The sequence below is a fragment of the Mesoplodon mirus genome (genome assembly GCF_964341445.2).
Source record: "Mesoplodon mirus genome assembly, chromosome: 11".
NCBI lineage: Eukaryota > Metazoa > Chordata > Mammalia > Artiodactyla > Ziphiidae > Mesoplodon > Mesoplodon mirus.
Window position 1 is genome coordinate 48,087,461 of NC_138987.1, and position 26,427 is coordinate 48,113,887.

Here is a 26,427-nt window from a genome sequence, read left to right on the forward strand (position 1 = left end):
TCAGAATTTAGGGAAACTTCACAAGAATTTGAAGACATGATTACCATTAGAGTTTGAAAATTTATGAAATTCACTTGGGGGAAAAGAAAGTTCTAATGAAATAATAGAACATGGTGGTAAGATCCAAGCTTTGGTATCAGACAGGGGTTTCAAATCTGTCTCTATCACTTACTCAATGTGTGACAGTAGACTTATTACATCAAATCTTTAAACCTCAGCTTTCTAATTTGTAAAAAGAGCATTCATTCCTTTGTTCTTTTTTCAATTTATTCATTCATCAATAATATGTTACGTGCCCAGAACAGGTCTAAGTGTTGACAATACAGAAAGGATGAAGCAAGACCCAGATCCTCTTCTCACAGGGTTTAACAAACTAATGGAAAGAGAGGAAGAGAGAGAGAGGGAGAGAAATATGGCAAATAAATAAGTATAACATCAGATGACAGAACAATAAAGTGAATAAACAGATAATATGGGAGGAGGAGACCAAGATGGCAGAGTAGAGGACCTGAGCTCACCTCCCCCCATGAACACATTAAAAATACATCTAGACATGGAGCAATTCTCCCTGAAAACAAACTGAAGATTGGCAGAAATACTCTTCTACAACCAAGGCTGTAAAGTAATATCCACATGGAGTCAAGTAGGAAGAGAGAAGAAGTAATCAGATTGGGACTCATGACCGTAGTACAGGACATAAAAGATGAGGGGGATATCACAGACTCAGAGATCTCCTGGGGAGTGAGGGGTTTGAACCACATATCAGACACCCCAACCCTGGGGTCCAGCACCAGGAAGATGAGTCCCCATAGCAGATTAAACCACCAGTGGGACTTACGAGAGGGCTGTAGAAAACAAGACTCCACTCACGAAGAGTGTGCACACACAGTTGCTTACTCCTGGTAACAAGACAGAGGAATCAGATTGAAAATCCTCTGATGGTTTTCCTTGGACTTTCCCAGCATGTGTCCCAACCTGCACCAGTTGCCTTCTTCAGAAAAGTTCCCAGATAGGACACAGGCTACATTACCAAGGAGAGTGTGCAGTTGTGGGGGAAGGAACTGGAAAAGAACCAGCACTGCATCTGAATGGGGCAAAGGCAGCCATTACTTGTGCTCACAGAGGCTCCAAATTGGGACCTGTCTCAAGCTCTGACTGGCTTGCCAGGACTGTCTTATCTGAGCAAGGTTATCATTCAGAATTGAAGGAGAGATAGGAGAAGCAAAAACTAAAAGAGTTTATCAATACAAAGCCAACCTTACAAAAAATTTTAGAGGGTCTTCTCTAAGTGGAAAAGAAAAGGCTACAACAAGTAGTAAGAGTTGATAGGAAAGAAAAAACCCTACTAGTAAAAGCAAATATATAGTAAAAGCTGTGGATCACCACTTAAATAAGCAACTATGAAGATTAAAAAATGAAAATTGTAAAATCAACTATAACCACAATAGAGGGTTAAAGGATAAACATGAAGAAGCAAAATATGACATCAAAACAGAAAATGTGTGGAGGGGAGTTTAAAAAGTAGATCTTTTAGAATGTGTTTGAATTTAAATGATTATCAGTTTAAAACAAGTAGATAGAGTTGTAGGTCAACATGTATGGACTCCATGGTAACTACAAGTCAAAACCCACAATTATAGATCCACAAAAACTAGAGAGAAAGGAACATGAGCACGCCAATAAAGAAAATCATCAAATCACAAGGGAAGAAACTAAAAGACAACTACAAAACAACCAGAAAGTAAGTAACAGAATGTCAATATGTACATATCTATCAATAATCACTTCAAATGTCAATACACTAAATTCTCCAATTAAAAGACACAGAGTAGTTGATTAAATAGAGAAAAAGTCCCATCTATCTGTTACTTACAAGAGACACTTCAGAGCTAAAGACACACAGAGACTGAAAGTGAGGAGATGGAAAGAGATTCATGCAAATGGAAACTAAAAGAAAGCTGAGGTAGCAATACTCATAACAGATACAGTCTATAACAAAAGATAGAGAAGTGCATAATATAATAAAATAGTAAAGGAAATGATACAAGAAGAGGGTATAACATTTGTTATCATGTATGCACCTAAACATATAAATCAAATATTAATAGAGAAAAAGGGAGAAATTGACACTAATACAATTACAGTAGGGAAATTTAACATCCCACTTACATCAATCGGTAGATTATCCAGACAGATTATCAATAAAGAAACAGTGGCCTTCATCATCAAAAAATCTACAAACAATAAATGCTGGAGAGGGTGTGGAGAAAAGGGAAACTTCTTGCACTGTTGGTGGGAATGTAAATTGATACAGCCACTATGGAGAAGAGTATGGAGGTTCCTTAAAAACTAAAAATAGAGCTACCATATGACCCAGAAATCCCAGTACTGGGCATATACCCTAAGAAAACCATAATTCAAAAAGACACATGCACCCCAGTGTTCATTGCAGCACTATTTACAGTAGCCAGAACATGGAATCAACCTAAGTGTCTATCAACAGATGAATGGATAAAGAAGATGTGGCACATATATACAATGGACTATTACTCAGCCATAAAAAGAAACTGAATTGAGTTATTTGTAGTGAGGTGGATAGACCTAGAGTCTGTCATGCAGAGTGAAGTTCTGTCATGCAGAGTGAAGTAAGTCAGAAAGAGAAAAACAAATACTGTATGCTAACACATATATATGGAATCTAAAAAAAAACAAAAAAAAAACAGAAAAAAACAACAACAAAAAAACATGATTCTGAAGAACCTAGGGGCAGGACAGGAATAAAGACGGAGACATAGAGAATGGACTTGAGGACACAGGGAGGGGCAAGCATAAGCTGGGACAAAGTGCGAGAGTGGCATTGACATATACACACTACCAAATGTAAAATAGATAGCTAATGGGAAGCAACTGCATAGCACAGGGAGATCAGCTCGGTGCTTTGTGACCACCTAGAGGGGTGGAGTAGGGAGTGTGGGAGGGAGACACAAGAGGGAGTCGATATGGGGATATATGTGTGTGTATATATATATATATATATATATATATATATATATATGGCTAATTCACTTTGTTATACAGCAGAAACTAATACAACATTTTAAAGCAATTATACTCCAATAACAATGTTAAAAAAAAAAAGAAACAGTGGCCTTAAATGACACATTAGACCAGTTGGACTTAATAGATATCTATAGAACATTCCATCCAAAAACAGCAGAGTACACATTTCTTTCGAGTTCAAATGGCATGCTTCCCAGGATAGATCAGATGCTAGGCCACAAAACAAATCTCAAAAAACTTAAGAGGATAAAAATTATATCAATCATCTTTTATAGTGAAAATAGTATGAAACTAGAAATCAATTACAGGAAGAAAAATGGGAAAAACATAAACCTAGGGAACTAAAAAACATACTACTAAAAACACAATGTGTCAATGAAGGAAATCAAAGAGAAAATCAGAAAATACCTAGAGACAAATGAAAATAAAAACACAGCTTCCCAAAATCTATGGGACATAGCAAAAGTAGTTCTAAGAGGGAAGTTTATAGCCATACAGGGCTACCTGAAGAAAGAAGAAATATCTGAATAAACAACGTAACCTACCATCTAAAGGAATTAGAGAAAGAAGAGGATACAGAGCCTAAAATCAACAGAAAGAAGGAAATAATAAAGAGACGAGAGGAAATAAATAAAATTCGACCAAAACAAATCAATAGAGAAGACAATGCAATTCGTATCAAAATACCCATGACATTTTTCACACAACTGGAAGAAATAATTCTAAAATTTTATGGAACCACAAATACCCTGAATGGCCAAAATAATTTTGAGAATGAAGAACCAGAGCTGGAGGTATCATGCTTGCAGACTTCAGACTATACTACAAAGCTACAGTAATCAAAACAGTGTGGTAGTGACACAATACAGACACATAGGTCAATAGAAGAGAATAGAGAGCCCAGAAATAAACTCATGTTCTTATAGTCAATTAATATATTATAAAGGAAACAAGAGCATACAAAGGGGAAGGGCTTCCCTGGTGGCGCAGTGGTTGGGAGTCTGCCTGCCGATGCAGGGGACACGGGTTCGTGCCCTGGTCCGGGAAGATCCCACATGCCGCGGAGCGGCTGGGCCGTGAGCCATGGCTGCTGAGCCTGTGCGTCCGGAGCCTGTGCTCCACAACGGGAGAGGCCACAACAGTGAGAGGCCCGCGTACCACAAAAAAAAAAAAAAAAAAAAAAAAAAAAGAGTATACAAAGGGGAAAAGACAGTCTCTTCAATAAGTGGTACTGGGAAAACTGGATAGATACATGCAAAAGAATGAAATTAGAAGATTTTCTTAATACCATATGCAAAAATAAGCTCAAAATGTATTAAAGAGCTAAATGTAAGACCAGAAACCATAAAATTCCTATAAGAAAAGATAGGCTGAACACTATTTGCCATTTTTTTGGGTCTGTTTCCTCAGGCAAAGGAAACAAAATCAAAAATTAAAAAATGGAGCCAAATTAAACCTAAAAGCTTTTGCACAGCAAAGGAAATCATTGAAAAAATGAAAAGGTAACCTACTGGGTGGGAGAAAATATGTGCAAATTATATGACAGATAAGCAATTAATATCAAAAATATGTAAACAGTTCATTCAACTCAATATCAAAACAACAAACAACCTAGTAAAAAAAATGGCAGAAGATCTGAATAAGCATTTTTCCAAAAAGACATACAGATGGCCAATAAGCACATGAAAAGATGCTCAACATCACTAATCACTGACAAAATCAAATCAAAACCACAATGAGATATCATCTCACAGTTGTCAGAATGGCTGTCATCAAAAATACTGCAAATATCAAATGTTGGCAAGGATGTGAAGAAAAGGGAACCCTAGTGTATCATTGGTTGGAATGTAAATTGATGCAGCCACTATGGTAAGCAATATGCAGGTCCTCAAAAACCTTAAATCCAGCAATTCCACTCCTAGATATATATCTGAAGAAAATAAAAACAGTAATTTGAAAAGATGCATGCACTCCAGCATTCATAGCATTATTTATTACAACCAAGATATGGAAGCAACCTAAATGTCCATCAATAGATGAAGGGACAAAGTAGTTGTGGTATATATATACAATGGAGTATTAATCAGCCATTGAAGAAGGAGTGAAATTTTGCCATTTGCAACAATGTGGATGGACCTGGAGGGTATTGTGCTTAGTGAAGTAAGTCAGACAAAGTCAAATACTTAATGTTACCATTTATATGTGGAGTAAAATATAAAACCCATAAATGAACATAACAATATAGAAGCAGACTCACAGATATAGAGAACAAACCAGTGGTTGCCAGTGCAGAGAGGGAAAGGGGGTGGAGTAAAATAGGGGTAGGATTAGGAGATACAGACTGCTATATATAAAATAAATAAACTACAAGGCTATATTGTACAGCCTAGGGAATATAGCCAATGTTTTATAACTTCTAAAGGGGTAGAATCAATAAAAATATTGAATCACTGTTGTACACCTGAAACTAATATAATATAGTAAATCAACTACACTTCAATTAGAATTAAATAATAAATAAAATACAATAAATAAACAGATAATACAATTTAAAACTGCCTGGGTAGGAGCCAAATTCGAATCTGATGGTTGGGAATATCCTCTTAGAGAAGATGCCATTTGACCTAGGATATGAGTAATAAGAAGGAGGTCTTTGCAGAGGAGATTCTATCAGGCAGATAAAATAACTAGCACAAAGACTTTATATGAAAAGAGTGCAGTATGCTTTACTTGTAGAAAGGCCAATAGTTCCAGAGCATAGGCTCTGGGTTGAGGAGGAAAAAGTGTGCTGGAGTCATAATAAGAAGGGTCTCATAGATCATAGTAAGGAGTTAAAATTCTTTCTAAGTGTGATAAGAAATCATTGGAAGATAGTAAGGCAGAAAGTGATATCTAATTTATGTTTTTTTTTAATTGTTCTGAGTAGACAATGGATACTGGTGGAATAAAAGTGAAAGCAGAATAGCAAATTAGGAGACCTCTTTTAGTATTTGAGTCAGAATAGCAAATTAGGCGACCTTTTTTAGTAATTGAGGAAGAAACGTTGGTGGCCAGCATTGGGTGATAATAGAGATAGAAAGAAGTGGAAAATTTTCGGCAGGCAGAGTTGACAATTTGCAGCTAATTTGGATGTTGGCAATAAATGGAATGGAAGACTGAATCGATTTTGGCTTGAGAAATTGGGGGTTTGGTTGTACCATTTAGTAAATATGGGAAAGTCTCACAGAAAGGCAGATTTGGGGGTACATAGTAAATGTTCTGTCTTGATTATATTGCATTTGAGAAATCTTTTAGACATTTAAGAGGCGATAGGAAGTTGCACATATATGTCTAGAGGTCGAGAGAGAGATGAGCTTGAGATATAATTGTGTGTACTTAAAACCATGGGCCCAGATGTAAGGTTTAGGGAAGATTCATATATAGAGGAGAGAAGCGTGCTCAGGATCAAGTCCTAAGTCATTCCACCATTTGGAAACTGGGCAGAGGACATGGAGCTAGCAAAGGATGATTAATGAGAAGGAACAACCTGAGAGATAGGAGGAAAGATTATAAGAGATTATGAAATTTAAGAAAAGATATTCAAGAAAGAATTGGAAGGTCAACTCTGTGAAATACTGCGAAGATGTTAAGTTTTAAAAGAATAAAAAAGTGACATTAGATTTGGCCAAGTGGAGATGATTGATGACCTTGAAAACAGAAGTTTTAAAAGACTGGTGGAGGAGCTTCCCTGGTGGCGCAGTGGTTGAGAGTCAGCCTGCCGATGCAGGGGATGCGGGTTCATGCCCCGGTGCGACAAGATCCCACATGCCGCGGAGCAGCTGGGCCCGTGAGCCATGGCCGCTGAGCCTGCGCGTCCGGAGCCTGTGCTCCGCAACGGGAGAGGCCACAACAGTGAGAGGCCCGCGTACCGCAAAAAAAAAAAAAAAAAAAAAAAAGACTGGTGGAGAGAGACATCCAAATGAAGGTTGATGAGAAGAGAATAAGAGATCATTTTATTTTATTACCTATCTCCCAGGGTCCCAGTGCATTAAATGAACCCATGGATGTAAAGTGCATACCATAGTGCCAGGCAAACAGTACAAACATCAGAATTAGCCATTGTTGTTGTCACATCATTATCAGTATTATAATTCCCGATGTGATACAGCTTGCAGAATTGAAATTGGATATGGTGACTATCAGTTGCATGTTATTACTTTCACAGCTCCAAGCCAGCCTCCAAGGATCATCAGTTCCATAAGGTCTGGTTCACGCTACATAATCACCTGGGATCATGTGGTTGCACTATCAAATGAATCCACAGTGACAGGATATAAGGTATATAAAAGATTACTAGATTATTTCCCACACAAGTTTCATTCTTACAAAGAGTGACTGATGTTTGGTTTTTTGTTTTGCCAAAACCCAAACAGCTCTCTCTTATTCTAGCTGTGAGGAAGAATCAGATGACATGATAAATTTTGAAATGAGAAAAGATCTTCAGTGAATTCTAGAAAAATACTATGTCAAATGAGCAAGATAGAATAACTGCTTTAAAGAATAGAGTTGTTAGAATAATTAGTGTTTAAAAAAGAGAGAAAGAATCCATTTTTGTTTGACAATGATTAAGATAATGTCACCAAGCACACAGTGAATTCTTTGATGTATGAGGTACCCTCTGTAAGTGAACAAAAATGAAAAAAAAGGTTATTTCTATATATTCTCTATATCACACTATCACATTTTTCAGTCAACACTAACTTTTAGAAACAGTGTGGAAAAATTTTAATTACTAGGCAATTTTTAGACTAATTTAATATATTGAAAGAGCCTCATTTTTTACCTTTTTCATAAAAAGACACATTCTTTCTCTCTATTTTGGTAATTTCAAAAAATAAAATTTAGATGCCTAAGATGCATCCTCTTGGATCCCCCTAAAAATAGATGAAATCAATTTCTGTGAATTAAAAACAACATGAATTTTCCAGCTAGTATTACACACAGCTCCCTAAGATTTTTTTTTTAATTAATACAAAGTATAAGCGTTTTTATTCCAGTTTAATGTTAAGGCATTGACTCCTTATTGCCAATTTATTAAATATACATATTTTGAAACTTTTAAAGGTACTCTATAGACCTGATGGCCAGCATGATGGCAAGCTGTATTCAACTCATAAACACTCCATAGAAGTCCCAATCCCCAGGGATGGAGAATATGTTGTAGAGGTTCGTGCACACAGTGATGGAGGAGATGGAGTGGTGTCTCAAGTCAAAATTTCAGGTAAGCCAATCATTTAAGACATGTTTTAATTAAGTACTCATAAGTTCTAGGCCCATATAACTTCTCAAGGGTAAATGTGGGACTGATATTCACACTAATATCAGTATCATTTGTAAGTAGATTTGAAATGGTAAGGATGCCCTGAAACTTGAAACTTCTCCCTTTATGAGTCACAAAAGTACATTTGCAACCTATCAGATACCTATTGGTTACTATCTGGACAGCAAAGCACAATTAAAATACCATAATGCATTAAAATGGTACATAATACTAGATCATTAGATAATAATATCCAAACTTCTCTTATATCAAAAGGAAATTCACTGGACAACTATCAGTATTCTTCTCACCCCCTTTTCTTTATCTTACACACATTAATATAATAAGATAGAAAGACAGTAGATGATAGTTCCTTCCTTTACCAGTATGTCTATTTGTCTCAGTATAGCTATTCCTTTTCTGCAGACTCTAATTATTTCTCACAGCATTGGTTAATTTGAAATAAATATTTAAGGCAGTTATTTCTTCCTGTAGAACTCTACTAATTTTAAAAATTTTGATATTTTCTCTCACCCTGTATGCATGGTATAGTTTAATTATACTGAATTAAAATTGAGGTCATTTTGAGAATTTTATGAGACTATGAAGTGCCAGAAGATGCTAAAGCAAAGATGGCAATAATTGATTTAGAAGAAAATTTGGTGATTTATAGCTAAATAGATGAATATGTTACATATGAACCTAAAATAAAAATCCTTTAAAACAATTCCAGTGTTTTTTGTCCAATCATGGCTATGCAAAGAAACTGTTGAATTAACATTAGGAAATGTCAGATGTTAGGTGAATAGTACCATTCTAGACTTTTTAAAAATATGTTTGGATTTATTTGCAAATTATTTAAATTATTTGTAGTGAGAAAGCATGTAAATACAAATGGAAATTTTAGGTTTTCTTATAAATTCAGATAATTTACATTGAAAACACTTTTAGTTTAGACATTATTATTATGTCTTTTTAGAAAATTGTGAAAATATGAAAGGAAAAGAAAATAGTCATATTCCAAACACTCTAACTGCTTAATTAATGTTCAGTGGAATTTACTTTTAGTTACCCTATATACATATACAATTTCATGTGTTGGCTTCTATTGAATATATCATGTCATATCCAAATTTTATCAATTATGTTTTATGAACATCCCCCATGTCATTGAAAACTTTATGCATTTTATTTAAAATTATACATAATATTCTCTCAAACAAATGTACAAAAGTTTTCTACCCATTTCAGTTTTTCCTATCATAAATAACCCTATTTTGAATGCATTTTTATAAATATTTCTGCAAGTTAAATTTAAATAATCTTTCTGCAGGTTAAATTTAAACAATAAGTTAAAGAGTTTTACTTCTATATTTCAAAATTTATTTTAAAATATTTATCAACTTATATTCCTATTATCATTGTGTATGAGTACTAATGTTGCACCACTCCAACATTAGTCTCTTTCTTTTAAGTCATCACTATTTTAATAGGAGAAAATAGCATCTTTTTTTTTTGAAACTTTTTCTAAATTTTGAACTTTGATAACACACAGCTTCAATAGTTTCTCACTCAGCAGGGCTGTTTCACAAAAGGAAATGAGAGGCAAATGTGGACATTATTTTGAGGGTGGTAAAATGCAAACAAACTAAGTAAAGTACTTTTGAACACTGACCTTCCCTGTCTAAAAGCCAGCTGTGGCACACTGTTGCTCTCTTCATTTTTACCCTTGATTCATTTCTAATGCAAAGCAGAATGTAGTGTCTGGAATTTAGACTGTAGAAATTCGTAGCAGGGACAGATGCTGTAGCAGTGACAGTAGCATCAGTACAGTTATAACTAGTGGTGTGCTGGTAGATGTTAAACAATTGACTCTCCTGGGTAGGAGGAAGACCTGGTTTATCGTGTTTGCCAATTTTTGTGATGTAAATATTTCATCATGTCTGACTTCAAGCTTCCCACATGATGTCACTAAATGTGGAGTTGGAAAGAGGTGGTTAGGAGCACACTGTGGTAGGATTGTCACCATACAGATGCAATAGGCATAACCTCAAGAGCATTGATGACAATTAAAATGTAGTAAATACTTAGGAAGTGAAGAGACTGAATATTTACTACCTTTGTTTTAAACTTTTTCATTTAACTAATAAGTGTACATAATTTCAATTTTAATAACTGTGTTTTCAATAACTCACTCATAAACTTCCTTAAAATGTAATGGTTGCCTTTTGGAAGGTAGTATGGACCAGCTGCAGCACACCAAGTTTATAGTCTGATTGCCCAATGTAAACAGCCCATGTGCAGAAGACACAGAGTATGATTTTTTAGAAACCTCAAACATAGTTTCCTCTTTTTTGCTAAATAATGGGAAATATTCTTATTAATGCAGAATTTCTATTATTTATCTCAATCTGACCATAACAGTACCAAAACAACAACAACTGTAGAATTAACATTAGGAAATGTCAGATGTTTGGTGAATAGCACCATTTTAGAATTTTCTCATTTAAGTTTGGATTTATTTTCAAATTGTTTAAATTATTTGTAGTGAGAAAAGCATTTAAATACAAATGAAAATGTTAGGCTTTCTCATAAGTTTAAAAGACTCCCAGTACTTTCCTTTGTTTCAGTTTTCATGCCTAAAATAAGTAGCCATGAATATAATACACTGCTACATTTTCATATTTTTATGCATTATGCTGTCCATTCATTCAACAAATATACATTAAATGCCTAAAATATGTAAGGCATAGCTTACATACTTAAAATGTGCTACTGCTTGTATGTTTCCACATGCCTGCAAGTCCTCATCACAGTCATTCCTCACTGGCTCTATTACAATTCTAGAAATGTTTTAAGCTTCCAGTTTTGACTTCCTATAGTCCATTCCTTATGCAGCAGCCAGACTGATCCTTTCAAACATGTCAAATCATATAACTCTCCTCTTAGAAAGATATCCTATAAAATGAAATCTAAATTCCTTTATAATCTGGCCTTGCCAAACTCTCTCCCCTCAGTTAATTGATTTCACCCTTGGTCCATTGACCTCTTTTTGCTTCTTGAACATACCAACATTATTCATATTACCTTTAACCACCTGTACTTTTTCTTGCTGCTGCCTGGGATTCTCTGGATCTTGGCACAGCAGGTCATTCTTGTCATTTTTGTTTCTGCTCAGATGTCACCTTCTCAATGAAGAATTATTATACAGCCATCAATGTAAGATAGCCCTCTACTCCAATGTTTTGTCATATCATCTCACTTTTTAAATTTATTCATAATATTTATAGCTATTTAGAATTATCTTATTAATTTATACTGTTCATTGTCTATCTTTATCTTTACTTGAATGTAAGCTCTGAGGGAGCAAGTTCTTGTCTGCCTTGTTCAACCCTTGAATCCCCAGCACTCAGAGGACATATCTGGCACATAACAGGGTTTTAACAAATAATTCTTGAATGAATTCATGATTTCTGTATAGAGTAAAAATAATTTGGCAACTTAAACTATAATTTAGATGTCTAGAATGTTGATATGCTTTCTGACTGGGTACTTGATTTACATTATGACATACTCATCCATAGGTTTGATTCTTACAAAGATTAAGAATTAGTATTAGAAATATTCTAGAAAATTTATTAGACATGGTAATCTGTAACTCCACTTATCTTTGACCTAAACACTGTCAGTTGCTGTCTTAATAAATTGCTCCCTATCAGATGTTTATAGTTCACAGTGAGGCAAACATAATACCGTAAATGTTTCGTTACAAACATACTATGTCTAATACATTCTATATTGTCTTTTAAGAATCTTTTGTTTTTATAGATCATTGTGAGTTAAATTAAGAATCTGGTGAAGATAGCTACAATATTCTAAATATAAATTTTAATAAATTAATTTAGCTTATGACATATTCACTTACAAATGTTAGAATATAGATTAACAAGGATCTTTTGTCATAAATAAATGTCCACAGAGAAGCGTGTATTTCATTACTAATGTGTGAATGTGCATATTTTGAGCTTTTATTTTTCTTTTGGTTTAAACACACTATAGCTATCTTAGTCAGATGAAGACTTTCAAGGACATTCTAGAGTCTGGACTTCTTCCTGAGGGCAAAAAGTAGTCATTTGAAATCTTTAAGGTGGGAGTAATATGATCAAATATTTGCACTTAAAAAATCACTTTCGTGATTATGGAAAATATATATAGTAGGGGAGTAAGATATAAGGAGATGAATTACAAGGTTATTGTCATAGAAGGATTAAGATGATGATGGTCTGGACTGGAAAGAGGGTAGTGGTAAAGTCTAGGGTAGGTTCTAAAAGAACAAGGCATCTTTTCCACTTGATTTAAAGGTACTATATATTTATTTTGTTGACTTCATGTCTTTGAATAAATCTGTAATTTATCCTGATGTCACCATAGATGATGTAATCTAAACATTTAGCCTACTATTTTTGGTAACTCCAATCTATTAAGTTAAACTATATATATAACCAAAGCCACTGACTTCAACACTGATGAAAAACACATTTTTTTCCACTTTGTCCTTTCTTCCCAGTAGCAGAAGACAAAGTGCTAGAAAACCAGTCTTTAGGTGGAACATTTAGATGTTTGATTCCATTACTCACATGCTCCTTCTCCATTACCCATGTAAGTAGTGTAGTAGAAAAGGAACAAGAGGATAGTCAGAATGTTTAGATTTAATTCATGCTTTATGAAATTAAAATTCATAAAGAATTAATGTCAGCAATTTTGCAAAATATCTTTGGTAAGCATTTTCAAAAACCAAAAATAGTTTGAACATCTAATTTTGTACAATAGCCTGTATATAGAAGGAGAGGGTAATATGCATGGTGGTCTTAGATTTACTTTATCCTGCCTTCTTTAATGACAGGATGCTATATAAGTGATCCCCAAATCTGTAACTTTGTAAATGTCCTGTATCATTTGGAAAAATATTTCCATAAATAAATTAACTACTAACCTAAAATTTTGGAATGGCATATTATATGACAATAATGTTACAGTTGCATGCCATTCTTATAGGTCCCTCATCATAACTTTAAAGTCTTGTACTTGTGATTATGACACAATCAGATATTATCATTCAGGAAATGCTATCACCCTAACTATTTTGAAATTACCAAATATTTTGTTTTACTTTGCTACATGTTGTGTGGGATTCAAGAGTTTAAGAGGGTAAATTCAACCTATGTATTTCTAGGCTGACAAGTAGCTTACATTTAAAATTACCTCTAAAATATAAATTCCTTTTATTACCATTCAGTCCCGACTACACACTTAAAACCTTTCCAACTGTAAAGCAGTACTTGGCATTCCTCATTTTACAAAAAAACATGAAAAAGGACGAGAAGTTATCTGAACAAACTAATACTTTTTCACATTTCTGAATTTGACTTAGAACAGTGACTCACTGCCTTGATTATTGTTAATGTAGCTCTATGAATGGCTCAGGGTTGTTTCAGCAGTTGACGGGCAGGGCTAGGAACTCCCAGCAAAGGGAGTTCTCAGAGGTTTACTTACCCTTCTGAAGCTTTGAGCAGTAGTTCTAGAAGGGGATTTTGCCACTTTGTCAGGCCATGGATGGCATCTCTGCACCTAAATTAACTTGGGGTCTCCTGAATCTTCCCCAATTTTTTTTAAGCTACTAGTAAATTCACACAACAGTCCCAACATAACTTGTTCATTAACTTAGATTCAGACATAATTTGATAGGAAAATTAATCAGTGGAATACATTATAAAAATAGAAAGGAAAATTAGAAATAATACTCCAAGATTTATTTACTACCAAAATAATTTTGGTTTACAAAATTTGGTCTTAGTCTTTGAAGCTATACTTTAGTATGTGCAATGTGCAAATAGTTTTTTCCTCTAATAAATAAACCTTACTCTTAAAATATTCCATATTTGTATAATACTTTTGCTCTCCAGGAAACTGATTCATTCATTAAACATCTACTGAACACCTACAATATGTCAGGCATTCTGCTAAGTTACTGGTTACAATAATTGGCAAGCCCTTCTGAAGCTTACATGCAGCAACATGGATAGACCTAGAAATTATCATACTAAGTGAACTAAGTCAGACAGAGAAAGACAAATATCATATGATATCACTTATATGTGGAATCTAAAATATTATACAAATGAACTTATTTACAAAACAGAAAAAGACTCACAGACATAGAAAACAAACTTATGGTTACCAAAGGGGAAAGGGGGTGGGGGAGGGATAAATTAGGAGTTTTGGATTAACAGATACACAGTACTCTATATAAAATAGATAAACAACAAGTAACTACTGTATAACACAGGGAACTATATTCAGTCTCTTGTAATAAACTATAATGGAAAAAAATATAAAACTGAATTACTTTGCCATACACCAGCAGCTAACACAGCATTGTAAATCAATTTTAAAAAATAAGAAAACTAATAGATATCAGGAAAATAAAGAACTAACACCAAATAATAAAGTTTATTTATATTTAGCTTTATTAAGGATTATAAGGAAAATATAAGTGGCTAATATAGAGAATAAAAGAGGTAAAACTGATTTAAATGAGATGATCAGTTCAAGCCTCCCTTAAGTAGGAAATGTTTGGGCTGAAGCCTAAAGAAAAGTAACTAGCCAGACCACTCAAGTGGGGCTAAGAGTCCCAGGTACAGGGAAAGAACCTGACATGTTCAAGGAGACCTGTGACCATTACGTAGAGGTGTGGGATGAGTTGGAGAGATGAGAGGGGCAAAGCCATGAACAGCCCTGATTCCATCTCAGACTCATCTCATACCCTTCTCCTCTCATTTTAACTGTCTCCCTTATCCCATCCTTAAAGGTTTTTGTCAGAATTTTGTACCTTATTCTATGTTCAATGGGAAAACTTTGAGGAGCCTTTAGGAGATGAGTGATGCAATCTGATGTAAGATCATTTTTGCTATAGTGCAGAAAATAAATTGGAGTGGAACAAAAGGGGAATTGGTGGGGCTGGTGAGAAAAGAGAAAGTCTGAAACCCAATCAGCACAAGCAGATTCTTCTTCAGAAAGAATCGATATATAGGATAGTTTAATTTTTTCTTGCTCTGCAAAGCAAAGCAAATTACAAGACCTTTTTGAGGATAAATGACTAAAGAAGATATTATATACTATTCAGAGGGTAAAAATGTACATTTTAGAGTGTTTCTTGTAAAAATTTTCAGGTGGAATATAAAAGTTAGAGATAAAAATATTATAAAAGTATTCATAGGCTTGCTGGAGGAAAATGTCTAGACCATCTTGTTCAACTCCTTCCCAAGGGCTGGAATTCTCTGCAGGACATTGATGACTTATGCCCTCTCAACATCAGCTTAAACACTGTTGGTGATGAGGAGGGAATTCACCCATTTTACAAGCAGCCCTTAGACTATCAATAACTTTAATCAACAGATTACAGATCTCTGATCAATTCTATAATGATTGAACTAGTTTCCAATAAAATCAGGATCAACCCACATATACTATAAAATTCTTTCCTCTCTCTCTCTTCTGTCAGAGAAAGATGGTTCAGCTTTCAGGAAAAATGAAACCTCTCTGGATAATTTAATCAAGTATTAGAGTCTTAAAAAAGAAAATCTTTTATAAGAACTGTGAGAATGAATGTCTGTTGGCTTTAAGAAAAGCAAAGTAGTTGAAAGGAACCCCCACTGGTGTTCCATCTGCTTGCAGTCCCAAAGTAGGGGATCCACAGATGAATCCCAAAGGCAGTGGCACCACCTTCCTTTGATATCAGTTGAGGCCCACAGTCCTGCCCACCACAGCCAGAACAGCAGTGGCTTCTGTTTTTCTATGACCTCCCAGTTCACCCCCCTCCTGCCTCTCAGTGGCAAGAGAATCTAGGAAATATTGTTTTCACATTTTTACCCCAGAGATAGTCAGGAGGTCATAGGAAGCAAGAGGAATGGTGCTGAAATTCCAAGAAAAATATGTCCTTCTCCCAAAATAAGTAGGTTTACATCAAAACTAACAAGAAGAACCAAGCTAAATATGGATTTTTAGGGAAAGTTAAATTAAATAAAAGAGAGAAAATAAATATGTTTTAACCTCTAAACTGACTTCATGATATAGAAATTCATATTATTAGAAGCACCATTAAAATTACAGGATAAGAGAAGCTGCAGATATTAAAGCTATATCATGAAAATATCTAAAAGGGAGATTTGCCCAAGATATGGAAAATAATGATTAATATCACCTGATCACTAGGACTCACAGATAACAATGTGGCTACTATATTTAGTCACTCCCCATATTTCCCTTTTCAGTATTATGATAACATCATAATGGATATTATTGTATACAGACCGTTTTTCTGAATTTCCAAGTTTTTCTTAGAAAAGATTCCTAGAAGTGGAAATACAGGATTAAAGGGCAGGACCTTTCAAAGACTTGGCAAACACTTGACAATTGCCAAATTGCTATCCAAATAACGATGCCCACATTTTATCATTAAACAAGTCTTTTTTTACTAGCATTTTTCTATTCAAAATTTTTTCATTAATTAAGCAAAGATATTATCTCATAATTTTTATTATTTAATTACTATTGAGATGAATATATTAATATGATTAATAGCTACTTAGTTTCAGTTCTATGAAGTTGTTTATATTCTTTTTTTGTTTACTATTAATAACTTTCTTTAAATTTTATGACCAATTTATAAAGCAAGATTTTTAACATTTTCATGCCATATTTGTAGCAAATATTTTTCAAACTTGTATTTAAATGTTATTGACACTAGATTGATATGTTTTATTTTTAAGCAAAATAATGAAGTTATAAAAATTCTCAAATATTTAATGCACATAAACAATAAGTAATAGAATAATAGGTTAAATGTAATTTTATTTATATGAAGTTCAAAAATAATATAATAAAGCAACCTTTAAAGAGTTACATATATGACCTGTAAAACTTCCCCCAAAAGAGAATGATTAACACAAAATTCAGCACAGTGTTGTGAGGGGCAATCAGGAAGAAGCTTATGGGATGGTAACAATGTTATCAATATTTGTTTGCCTGCTGATAAGTATACAGGTGTCTTCTGTTGTTTTCAAACAGTATTTTTAAAAATACTAATTTACTTAATTTATTTCAAAGTTGTAAGACTAAAAAGGGGTTTGACGAAATTGAAGAGTGGAGAAAGACTATTGAATTTGGTATTTTATAGGTCTGTATTAGTTGGCTAGGCCTGCCATAACAAAGTATCACAGACTGGTTTAAACAACAGAAATGTATTTTCTTTCAATTCTGAAGACTAGAAGTCTGAGATGAAGGTGTTGGCAGGTTTGGCTTCTTTGGAGGCCTCTCTTTTTGGCTTGTAGGTGGCCATTTTCTCCCTCTGTCCTCACATGGTCTTCCCTCTGTGTAGGTCTGTGTCCTAATTTCCCCTTCTTATAAGAACACCAATCATATTGGACTAGAGCCCACCCCAATAACCTATTTTAACTTAATTATCTCTTTAAAGACTCTGTCTCCCAATACAGTCACATTATGAGGTACTAAGGATTAGGGCTTTAACATAGGAATTTTCAGGGGTAAAATTCAGCCCATAATAAAATCATTGGTAATTTCAAGAGAAAAACTTCCATAAAATAGTGTGGGTGAAAGTCTTATTTCTCTAAGCAAACTACACAGAACTTACATACTATAGGGAGGAGGCAAAGTCAATCTATTGATATATAACTTTTTGTCAGATAGAGATAATGTATGAAGAAAGTAAAGCAGAGTCAGGTGGGTAAGGAGGGATGGAAGAGGGCTAAAGCCTATGTTTTCTTTTTCTTTTTTGTCCCATGGAAAGGCATTTCATTTTAAACATAGCAGTGTGTACATGTCAATCCCAAACTCCCAGTCTATCTCTCCCCTCCACCCTTCCCCCTTGTTATCATAAATTCATTCTCTAAGTTTGTGAGTCTGTTCCTGTTTTGTAAATAAGCTCATTTGTATCATAAGTTTTTTTTAGATTCTGCATATAAGTGATATCATATGATATTTGTCTTTCTCTGTCTGACTTACTTCATTTAGTATGATAATCTCCAGGTCCATCCAGGTTACTGCAAATGGCATTATTTCATTCTTTTTAATGGTTGAATAATATTCCATGGTATATATGTACCACATCTTCTTTACCCATTCATCTGTTGATGGACGTTTAGTTTGCTTCCATGTCTTGGCTATTGTAAACAGTGCTGCAGTGGACATTAGGGTACATGTATCCTTTCAAAACATGTTTTTCAATAAGAGTGGCAGGAAAAGCCTGCTCTGACAGGGTAACAGTGGAAAAGAAGATCAAATGAAGTGAGGAAATTGTCCATGCAGTTATCTGGAAAGAAAAGTATTTCTACAAGAACATTAAAAAGCCCCAAGCGGGCTTCCCTGGTGGCGCAGTGGTTGAGAGTCCGCCTGCCAATGCAGGCGACATGGGTTTGTGCCCCAGTCTGGGAAGATCCCACATGCCATGGAACAGCTGGGCCCGTGAGCCATGGCCGCTGGGCCTGTGTGTCTGGAGCTTGTGCTCCACAACGGGAGAGGTCACAACAGTGAGAGGCCCGCGTACAGCAAAAAAATAAAAAATAAAAAATAAAAAAATAAAAGCCGCAAGGAAGGAGTAGGTTTGAATGTTCAATGTTCCAGCAAGGAGACCAGTGTGACTGGGGCCTCCAGCAAGGAGACCAGTGTGACTGGGGCCGAGCAAGCCATGAGGAGAGTGGGCACAATGAGCCTGGAGAGGTAGATAGGACCTGAATCATAACAAGGTTAAGGACTTTGGAATTTACTCTAAGTGTGACAAGAAACTATTGAAGTATTTTAAAATGTGGACTGATATGATCAGATTTATATTATACAAGTTGTATGTTTGCTATTCTTTGGAAGGAAGTAGAAATCCTGTGAATTGTGGGGAAAATCTCTGTAAATATCAGAAAATAAGTAGGGCAGGAAATAGCAGCCAAAAGGTGATAGTCCAAGTAAGAGATGAAGTCAGCTTTGACTAGTGTGGTCACAGTAGAAGAAGTGAGAAATAGTTATAGTCAGGATTTATTTGGAAGAAGACCTAAAAATATTTTCTGATGATAAGGGGTGTGAAAAAGGAATTGGCATAACTCTTAGGAATTTAGATTAACCAATGGAATCATCTACTTAAATGGCCAACAGAATATCTACTTAACAGAATCATCTACTGAAAATAGATCACTGGAGAAAATAATTAGGAGTTCAAATTTTGGCATGCTAGCTCATGCTACATCTATTAGACATCCAGGTGTATATAGATTTAAAAAAATATTATCTAGCAAAACTGAGAATCCAGCTGAGATCAGATAATAAATTTGTCAGAGAACCACTTGGCATAATTGTATAAGTATCTACAACCCATACCAGCCTGATACAGAAATAGAGATAGCAGATTGTTGCTGGTGTTACCCAAAGTTATTGTTAATATAATAGGAGGTCGAGGGAAAAAAGGATTCATTACTTTTAGTTAAAGAAAAATCTAAATAGCTGGACAGAGAGTTTGTATCTATTAGAATATTTTCAGCTGTCAGTAACAAACTCTCAACTCAAAATTGCTTGAGAAATAGGTAGGCCTTATGTCTTTCATGAAATCAGTGTCTCAAACATATAATCAAGGACCAGTTGCCCCTCCCCCCTCTCCAGCTTTCTCTACTTGGGAGGTCTCAGAATCAGGTTCATTCTAAGGCTCATCTAAGGCTCTCTGTGGTTGCAAGATGGCTGCCGCAGTGCTAGGAATTATTACAAAGAGGCCTGATGATGTCCAGGAAAGAAGGGGTCTCTCTCTTTTGAAACTCTATTCTTAAAATGAAGGACCTTTCCCAGAACGTCCTCAGAAAATCTTTCCCATATTGTCTAGAACGGAGTCACAAGCCTACCCTTAAATAAATAATATGGCATTTTCGTGATTGCTCAATGTGATAAAATTTACCACAAATCTGAGGATGGAAAAATCTTCCTTGAGGAATGAACATCTGAAAAAAAATGGAGACTTTATTCACAAGGAAACAAAGAGAAAAAGATTTCTGCTTAATATTAAAAGTTAAATAGCGAGGTAAATAAACGTGGATATAGGAAAAGGAAGAAGAAGAAACTAGGTCAAAGAGCAACTTCATAAAAATGCAGAAGAAGAGAGAGGAAAGTTATAGGAAGGATAGAAAGTTAGCTTCAAAAGCAGAAAATTTAGGCAGGATTATTTTTTATTTAGGTAATAAGTGGTGATCACCACATGGATCCTGAGACTAAAACAAAGATTTATGATGCCAAACAAGTAACCAAAGAGTATGTCAATAAACTAAGTGAGAGAACTCTGATCCAAAGTCAATAAACACAAGTTTATCCTTAAAATTATATATTTGTCACTACCACTGTTAAAGAACATGTAAGTAGGTAAATAGGCATAGGAACAGTTTAAGTTATTACTGTCACAGGAGAATTCTACATGTCTTTGCTTTGTTTTGCATTTTAGATTATATACTCCACAATACTTAAATCTGTGAGACAATCCCCTCCCCTCAAGAGCTGCATTTGGTGGTATTTGCTACATTTAGGAAATTATACTAGGAGGATGGAATCAGGAAAGAATACTGTTGATGTAACTAAAATTGGAAACTAGCTTGAGAAGGAATTTCCATATGTAATAAGTGCTTTCCAAAACAGAGTCGTAAATTAAGGAATTTAACATTTTTGAAAAATGTAAGTACATTGAAGAAGTTTCAGAAAATGAACAAATGGTACATTCAAAATGGGCTTTCTTTTTCTGAATTTTGGGTATCAGCAAAATTACAGTCTTACTAAATAGTAATCTGTTTATTTTACCTTGTTTACATAATACCAAGTTTTGTGGAATATAAAGTTTCAACAAATATTATAATGGGTCATAATATTATGCATCAATAAATTAGTCATAAGATGGGCAATCTTGTGCAATGGTATATCTTAAATGTATAGTTTTAATTATTAGTAAACTCAATTTTGCATTTTATGAATGTTTATATATTGGTAGCTTAAAATAGTACATTAAGATATCTGTTCTGTACACTCAAATGGGTTGGAAATATTCTATGATCCTGAGGAAGGAATATTAGGATAAATGTACCTGCCCTCAAATTATAAGATATTACTTTATATTCTCCCCTGAAAGAAGAGCAACAAATAAGTGAATTAAAATAATTATCTTAAAATGATATATACATCAACCATTAAAATACCATTTCAAACTTAAGTTTCCTATGAAAAATTATAGGCTCTGTTGAAATTTGTAAACTTCTTAGGAAAATATAGAGGCAATTGTCTGTACTGAGAAGAGAGTTGGGTTTTAAATTTTCTCTCCTGAGGTTTGACACTTACTCACTGTAACATAAATCTGAAAAACATTTAGAAAAGAAAATGAGCTTGTTATTTTAAAAAATAAAATCCTGCAAAATTCTCACAAATAGAACAGGAAACCTTTAATGCTCCAATAAGAGGGAATATAACTCTTAAACTGGAAAGTGATATATCAACATATTAAAATGGTCCATTTGATACTACATTAGGGACCAGCTTTAGTGATTGATGAAGGAATGTTTAGGTCTCAAAGTACTTCTCACAGTTGAGTATGGCTAAAAGCCAGATTCTTTGGTAGGTTATTCACAGTATAAAAACAATGTAATGAAGCAAATGACATTCCAAGGGCACTTTCTATGCAAAATGAGCCAGATAAAGAGAAAATAAATCATTTGGAACATAATCCAAGAGTATGAATTTCTCCATCCAGTAGTCTTTCTTCTACAACCTATCATTCCAGGCAGACCCTGAATAATTGCCTCTCATCTCTAAAGCAAATTGTCAGCCTTCCTCACGTGGCCGTGAGAAGTAGAAAGAGGGAAGGGTGTTTGTTGTAGGTTACAGAGGACTCAGGAAGAGTCAAGGATACTGTAGATTACAAAGGACTAGTGCAACAAGACACCTGGCCCAAAGTCATTGCTCCAAAGTCTAGATATACCTGGAAGTTCTGAAATCTTTGGATATCAACATGTGTGGAGATGATCCTTCCGATGTCCTGGCCTCTTAATTCCTGTTTCTTGATGATCTTGCCCTCTGCCTGCCTCAGCCACCCACCCATGATTACAGTCTAGACAGGGCTTCACAGACTTGAATGTGAATTAGAACTTGAGTGGTCCCTGAAACTTGACTGAGAAAAAATTAATAAAAAATTTTATTAATTTCTAACTAAAATGTATGATTTCTTCAAATATGAATTTAAGCTACAAATCACTGTCACCAGTAACAATCCCAGATATTCTCATATAATAGTTCACCTGTTGCAATATCGCTTTTTCAAAAACATATTTATTAGACTTATCCTATTTCTTATTATGTAATGTTCTAATAAGCACACTATTTTATGTGTTAACAAACATATATTTGTTTTCTTGATATTTTAAAAATGCATTTTAATCTAATGTGTTTCCTTCTAACTCTATGTATTGTATTTTATGTATGTAAAAGCATTATTTTCAGTGTTCTCAGAGATTCACAGGATGCCAAGGTGTCTATGACACAAAAATCCTTGCAAATCTTGGCTTTACCAATAGCTACAAAATATTAAAAACTTAAGTTTAAGCTTTTATTCTCTGACCACTAACTGTTCTCTTTCCAGTTTATTCCTTCAAATCTCCTTCTATCTCCAACAGTTCTTTCACCTTCCCCCACCCAGACCTGCCATTGACCCTATCACTTGTTTTCCTTTCCCTCATTCTCCTTGATGTCCTCAGTTGCGGCCTTAAAGAGCTCAGATTCCATAGTTCATAATTAAAACCACTGTACCTTGCCTCATTCTCTCTTTATGCTCCTCACATGGTTGAATCCAAATTTTGATTAAACACAACTTTCCTCATATCTTATGCCTGCATACAAGCAGAACTCCATGTGCTCCCACCAAAATCTCCTCTTCAATCCCCATCCCCAACATTCACCACTTCCCCAGCACTACTGCCTGGAGACCCTCAAGTCTTACAGATTAATACTACTCTGTGCCCCATTTTCTGACATCATTTCTGTCCAAACTTAATTCTTAAAACCTGCCTACTCTGCCTCTGGAATTCATTATCACTCATCAGTAGCCTCCTATAATATTCATCTCTTCACTGAATGTTTCCTTCACCTTCTTAATTTACCAGAAACCTTACTACCCCCCCCGACCACCGCTCCCAATGATGTTGCTCCCCCTGCAATCTATTCATATGCCTTGAACACTGGGCCTCGTGACAAGATAGGTGCTCTCCTTCCTTCCTGATGATGCTTCCATTGTATCCTCCATCTTTCTTGCCCCAAGTTCCCTGCTTAGAACCTCATATCATCCGTTTTTCTCACTTATTTCCCCTTCCTGAAGTTTTCTATGAGTCCCTGAGATCATTCCTACTCATTCCTTGAAGATTTTGGTGCACAGATCACTGGCACTCTCTCCAACACCACTTCTCTCCTACCTTTTGCTGATTTCCATATACATGTCAATGATCCTTACATCACACTGTCCTCTCAGTTCTTTGAAACACTTACTCCAATTTGTGTTGTCCTTGCCATGGCTCCATTTTTACCCTTATCATTGCTGTCTTCATAATCTCAAATATTCTCATCTCTGAAAGACACCTATCTTTCTTCTCATTTTTTTTAGTACTCAGGTTCCTGAAAATTTTTGACCCACCAGGAACCACAAACACTTTATCTCACCACTTTTCCTATGTCCCCTACCTTTCTCAATCTCTCCATATCTAGCTGAAATCCCACAACCATAAATTATCATTACTTCTTGGCATACATACCGGTACCCTTTTACTTCTTTCACTTCATCATACTCACTTGGAAAAATTGTGGATTAAATCTAACTGTCCACTTACTCAAAACCTACACTCTCACATTTAATGGTAGCTAGAGAAAAATACCCCAAATTAAGACTGGTTACACCTTGAACTCATGACCATGTCAAGTGGGCCCACAGTGTTGCTGGGCCATTCCACTAGGTTTTCCTAGTACCTTCATTCTTCTCTCCCTTAGACAACAATTACATACCTCTTTCTCCTTCCTTAAATTTCCAAAGTATCTTTCCTATCTTCCCTTTTTAGTCAATAACTTGCTTCCTGTTTCCCTGAGAAAATAGAAGGAATTGGAAGCAACCAACACATAAATATGTGTCGATGTGCTCTGCCTTCCTTCCTAATGCCCTGGCTGAGCTCTATATTCTTATCTAAGGGCAGCCGTCCACATGTGAGCAAGATGGCATCACCTCTTGTTAATTCATGAATATTGCTTCAGCCATTCTTTCTTTTCTCTTCTGCATCATTTTTCTTTTTGATTTATCTCATCACTATGCAAGCATTCTGCAATTTTGCCCATTGTTAAGGGAAAACAAAAACAAACAAACAACAACAAGAAAAAAGGAAAATCTCCCCTTGTAACTAATGCATTGCTCTATGATTTTCTATAGAGCAAAATGAAAAAAATAATTTGTCCTTCTTCAGTGTTTCTAATTCCCCTTCTCAAATCCTGTTTTGAATTTGCATCCTCCCAACACTCTATCAAAATAGCCCTTGTCAAGATCACCAATGAACTTCATGTTTTTAATGCAGAAGTTAGTTTTCTCCTACTCCATTTCTTAGTAGTTTGAATACAGTTGATCACTTTCTTCTTCTTGGCTTTCTGGGCACCAGTCTCTTGTGATTTTCCTCCTCCCTAATAGGATGCTGTTCTACGTCTCTTTTGCTGGTTCTTGATCATCCTTCCAATAACTCTATCCTTCTTAGTCCATAAGCAATCTTATTGTTTTGAGGCTATAAATGCTAAAAACTCTCAAACATAAATCTCTGATTTATCCAACTGTCTAATCACTATCTCCACTTGGATATCTAAACTAAACTTTTTTTCTTTATATATATACTTTTCCTACACTTTCACCTGTCTCAACAATGCATCTCCAGTCTTCCTGGAAGTTATCTTTGACTTCTTTTTTCCTCTTATATACTAGTTTCATTTCATCAAGAAATCCTATTCGTTTTACCACTAAAATATATCTAGAAACCTCCACCTCTGCTGCCACCATCATGATCCAGCCATCATGCTTTGTCTCCAGGATTACTGATTAGCCATCCAACTGTTTTCTCTGCTTTGCACTTAGCTACAACTCTACAATTCATTCTCAGCAGAACGACCACAGTGATCATTTTAAAATATGTCAGGTCTTATCTATGCAAAAACCTCCAATGACTTTCATCTTCTCAGAATGTGAATAGATCATATTCATACTTATATTCTGTCTGATTTTTGTCAACCTTGGTCATTGCCATTAACTCTCTAGCTCATAAATCATAAATCTGTTTCTGTGAGATTTTAAATTGGTTTTCCAATATCTTGCAAATTAGCAAATTTAACTCCTCTAATCAAGAGGCCTACAATATTCTTATATATTTGTATATATTTTTATTATTTATATGGCTTGATTATTTAGCATGGGTATATTCTATATTTTACATGTAGAATGGGGACAATAGTGTCCATATTTTATGAGTAATACATAATAATAAATAAATAAATTAAAATCCATTTTCCTGTACCTTACAATTTTGCCACCCAATTCCAAACAGAAGAATGATTGGGAGAGATAATACTCTGTACCAGAGTTTCTCAATCTTTTTTCATTATTATTATTATTATTATTATTATTATTTTTTTTTTGCTGTACGCGGGCCTCTCACTGCCGTGGCCTCTCCCGTTGCGGAGCACAGGCTCCGGACGCACAGGCCCAGCGGCCATGGCTCACGGGCCCAGCCGCTCCGCGGCATATGGGATCCTCCCAGACCGGGGCACGAACCCGTATCCCCTGCATCGGCAGGTGGACTCTCAACCACTGCGCCACCAGGGAGGCCCTCTTTTTTCATTATTTTTCTCCCTCATAATCCTTTTTACATGTTTTTCCTTAGCAGCTGTTGCCACCCATGAAATTTTAATACCACAGAAAG

The 26,427-nt window shown here is 35.1% G+C and overlaps 1 protein-coding gene across 2 annotated transcripts in view; it reads left to right on the forward strand.

The window, feature by feature from the left end:
• CNTN1 (contactin 1) overlaps positions 1-26,427 on the forward strand; it is a gene marked incomplete at both ends in the record, with an annotated part of 158,478 nt that overhangs the window by 114,757 nt on the left and 17,294 nt on the right. For both annotated transcript variants that reach the window (XM_082635858.1, XM_082635859.1), the window contains 2 exons: positions 7,265-7,377; positions 8,164-8,320. In XM_082635858.1, coding sequence (XP_082491984.1) covers positions 7,265-7,377; positions 8,164-8,320 — 270 coding nt within the window. The remainder of the gene's footprint in view (positions 1-7,264; positions 7,378-8,163; positions 8,321-26,427) is intronic.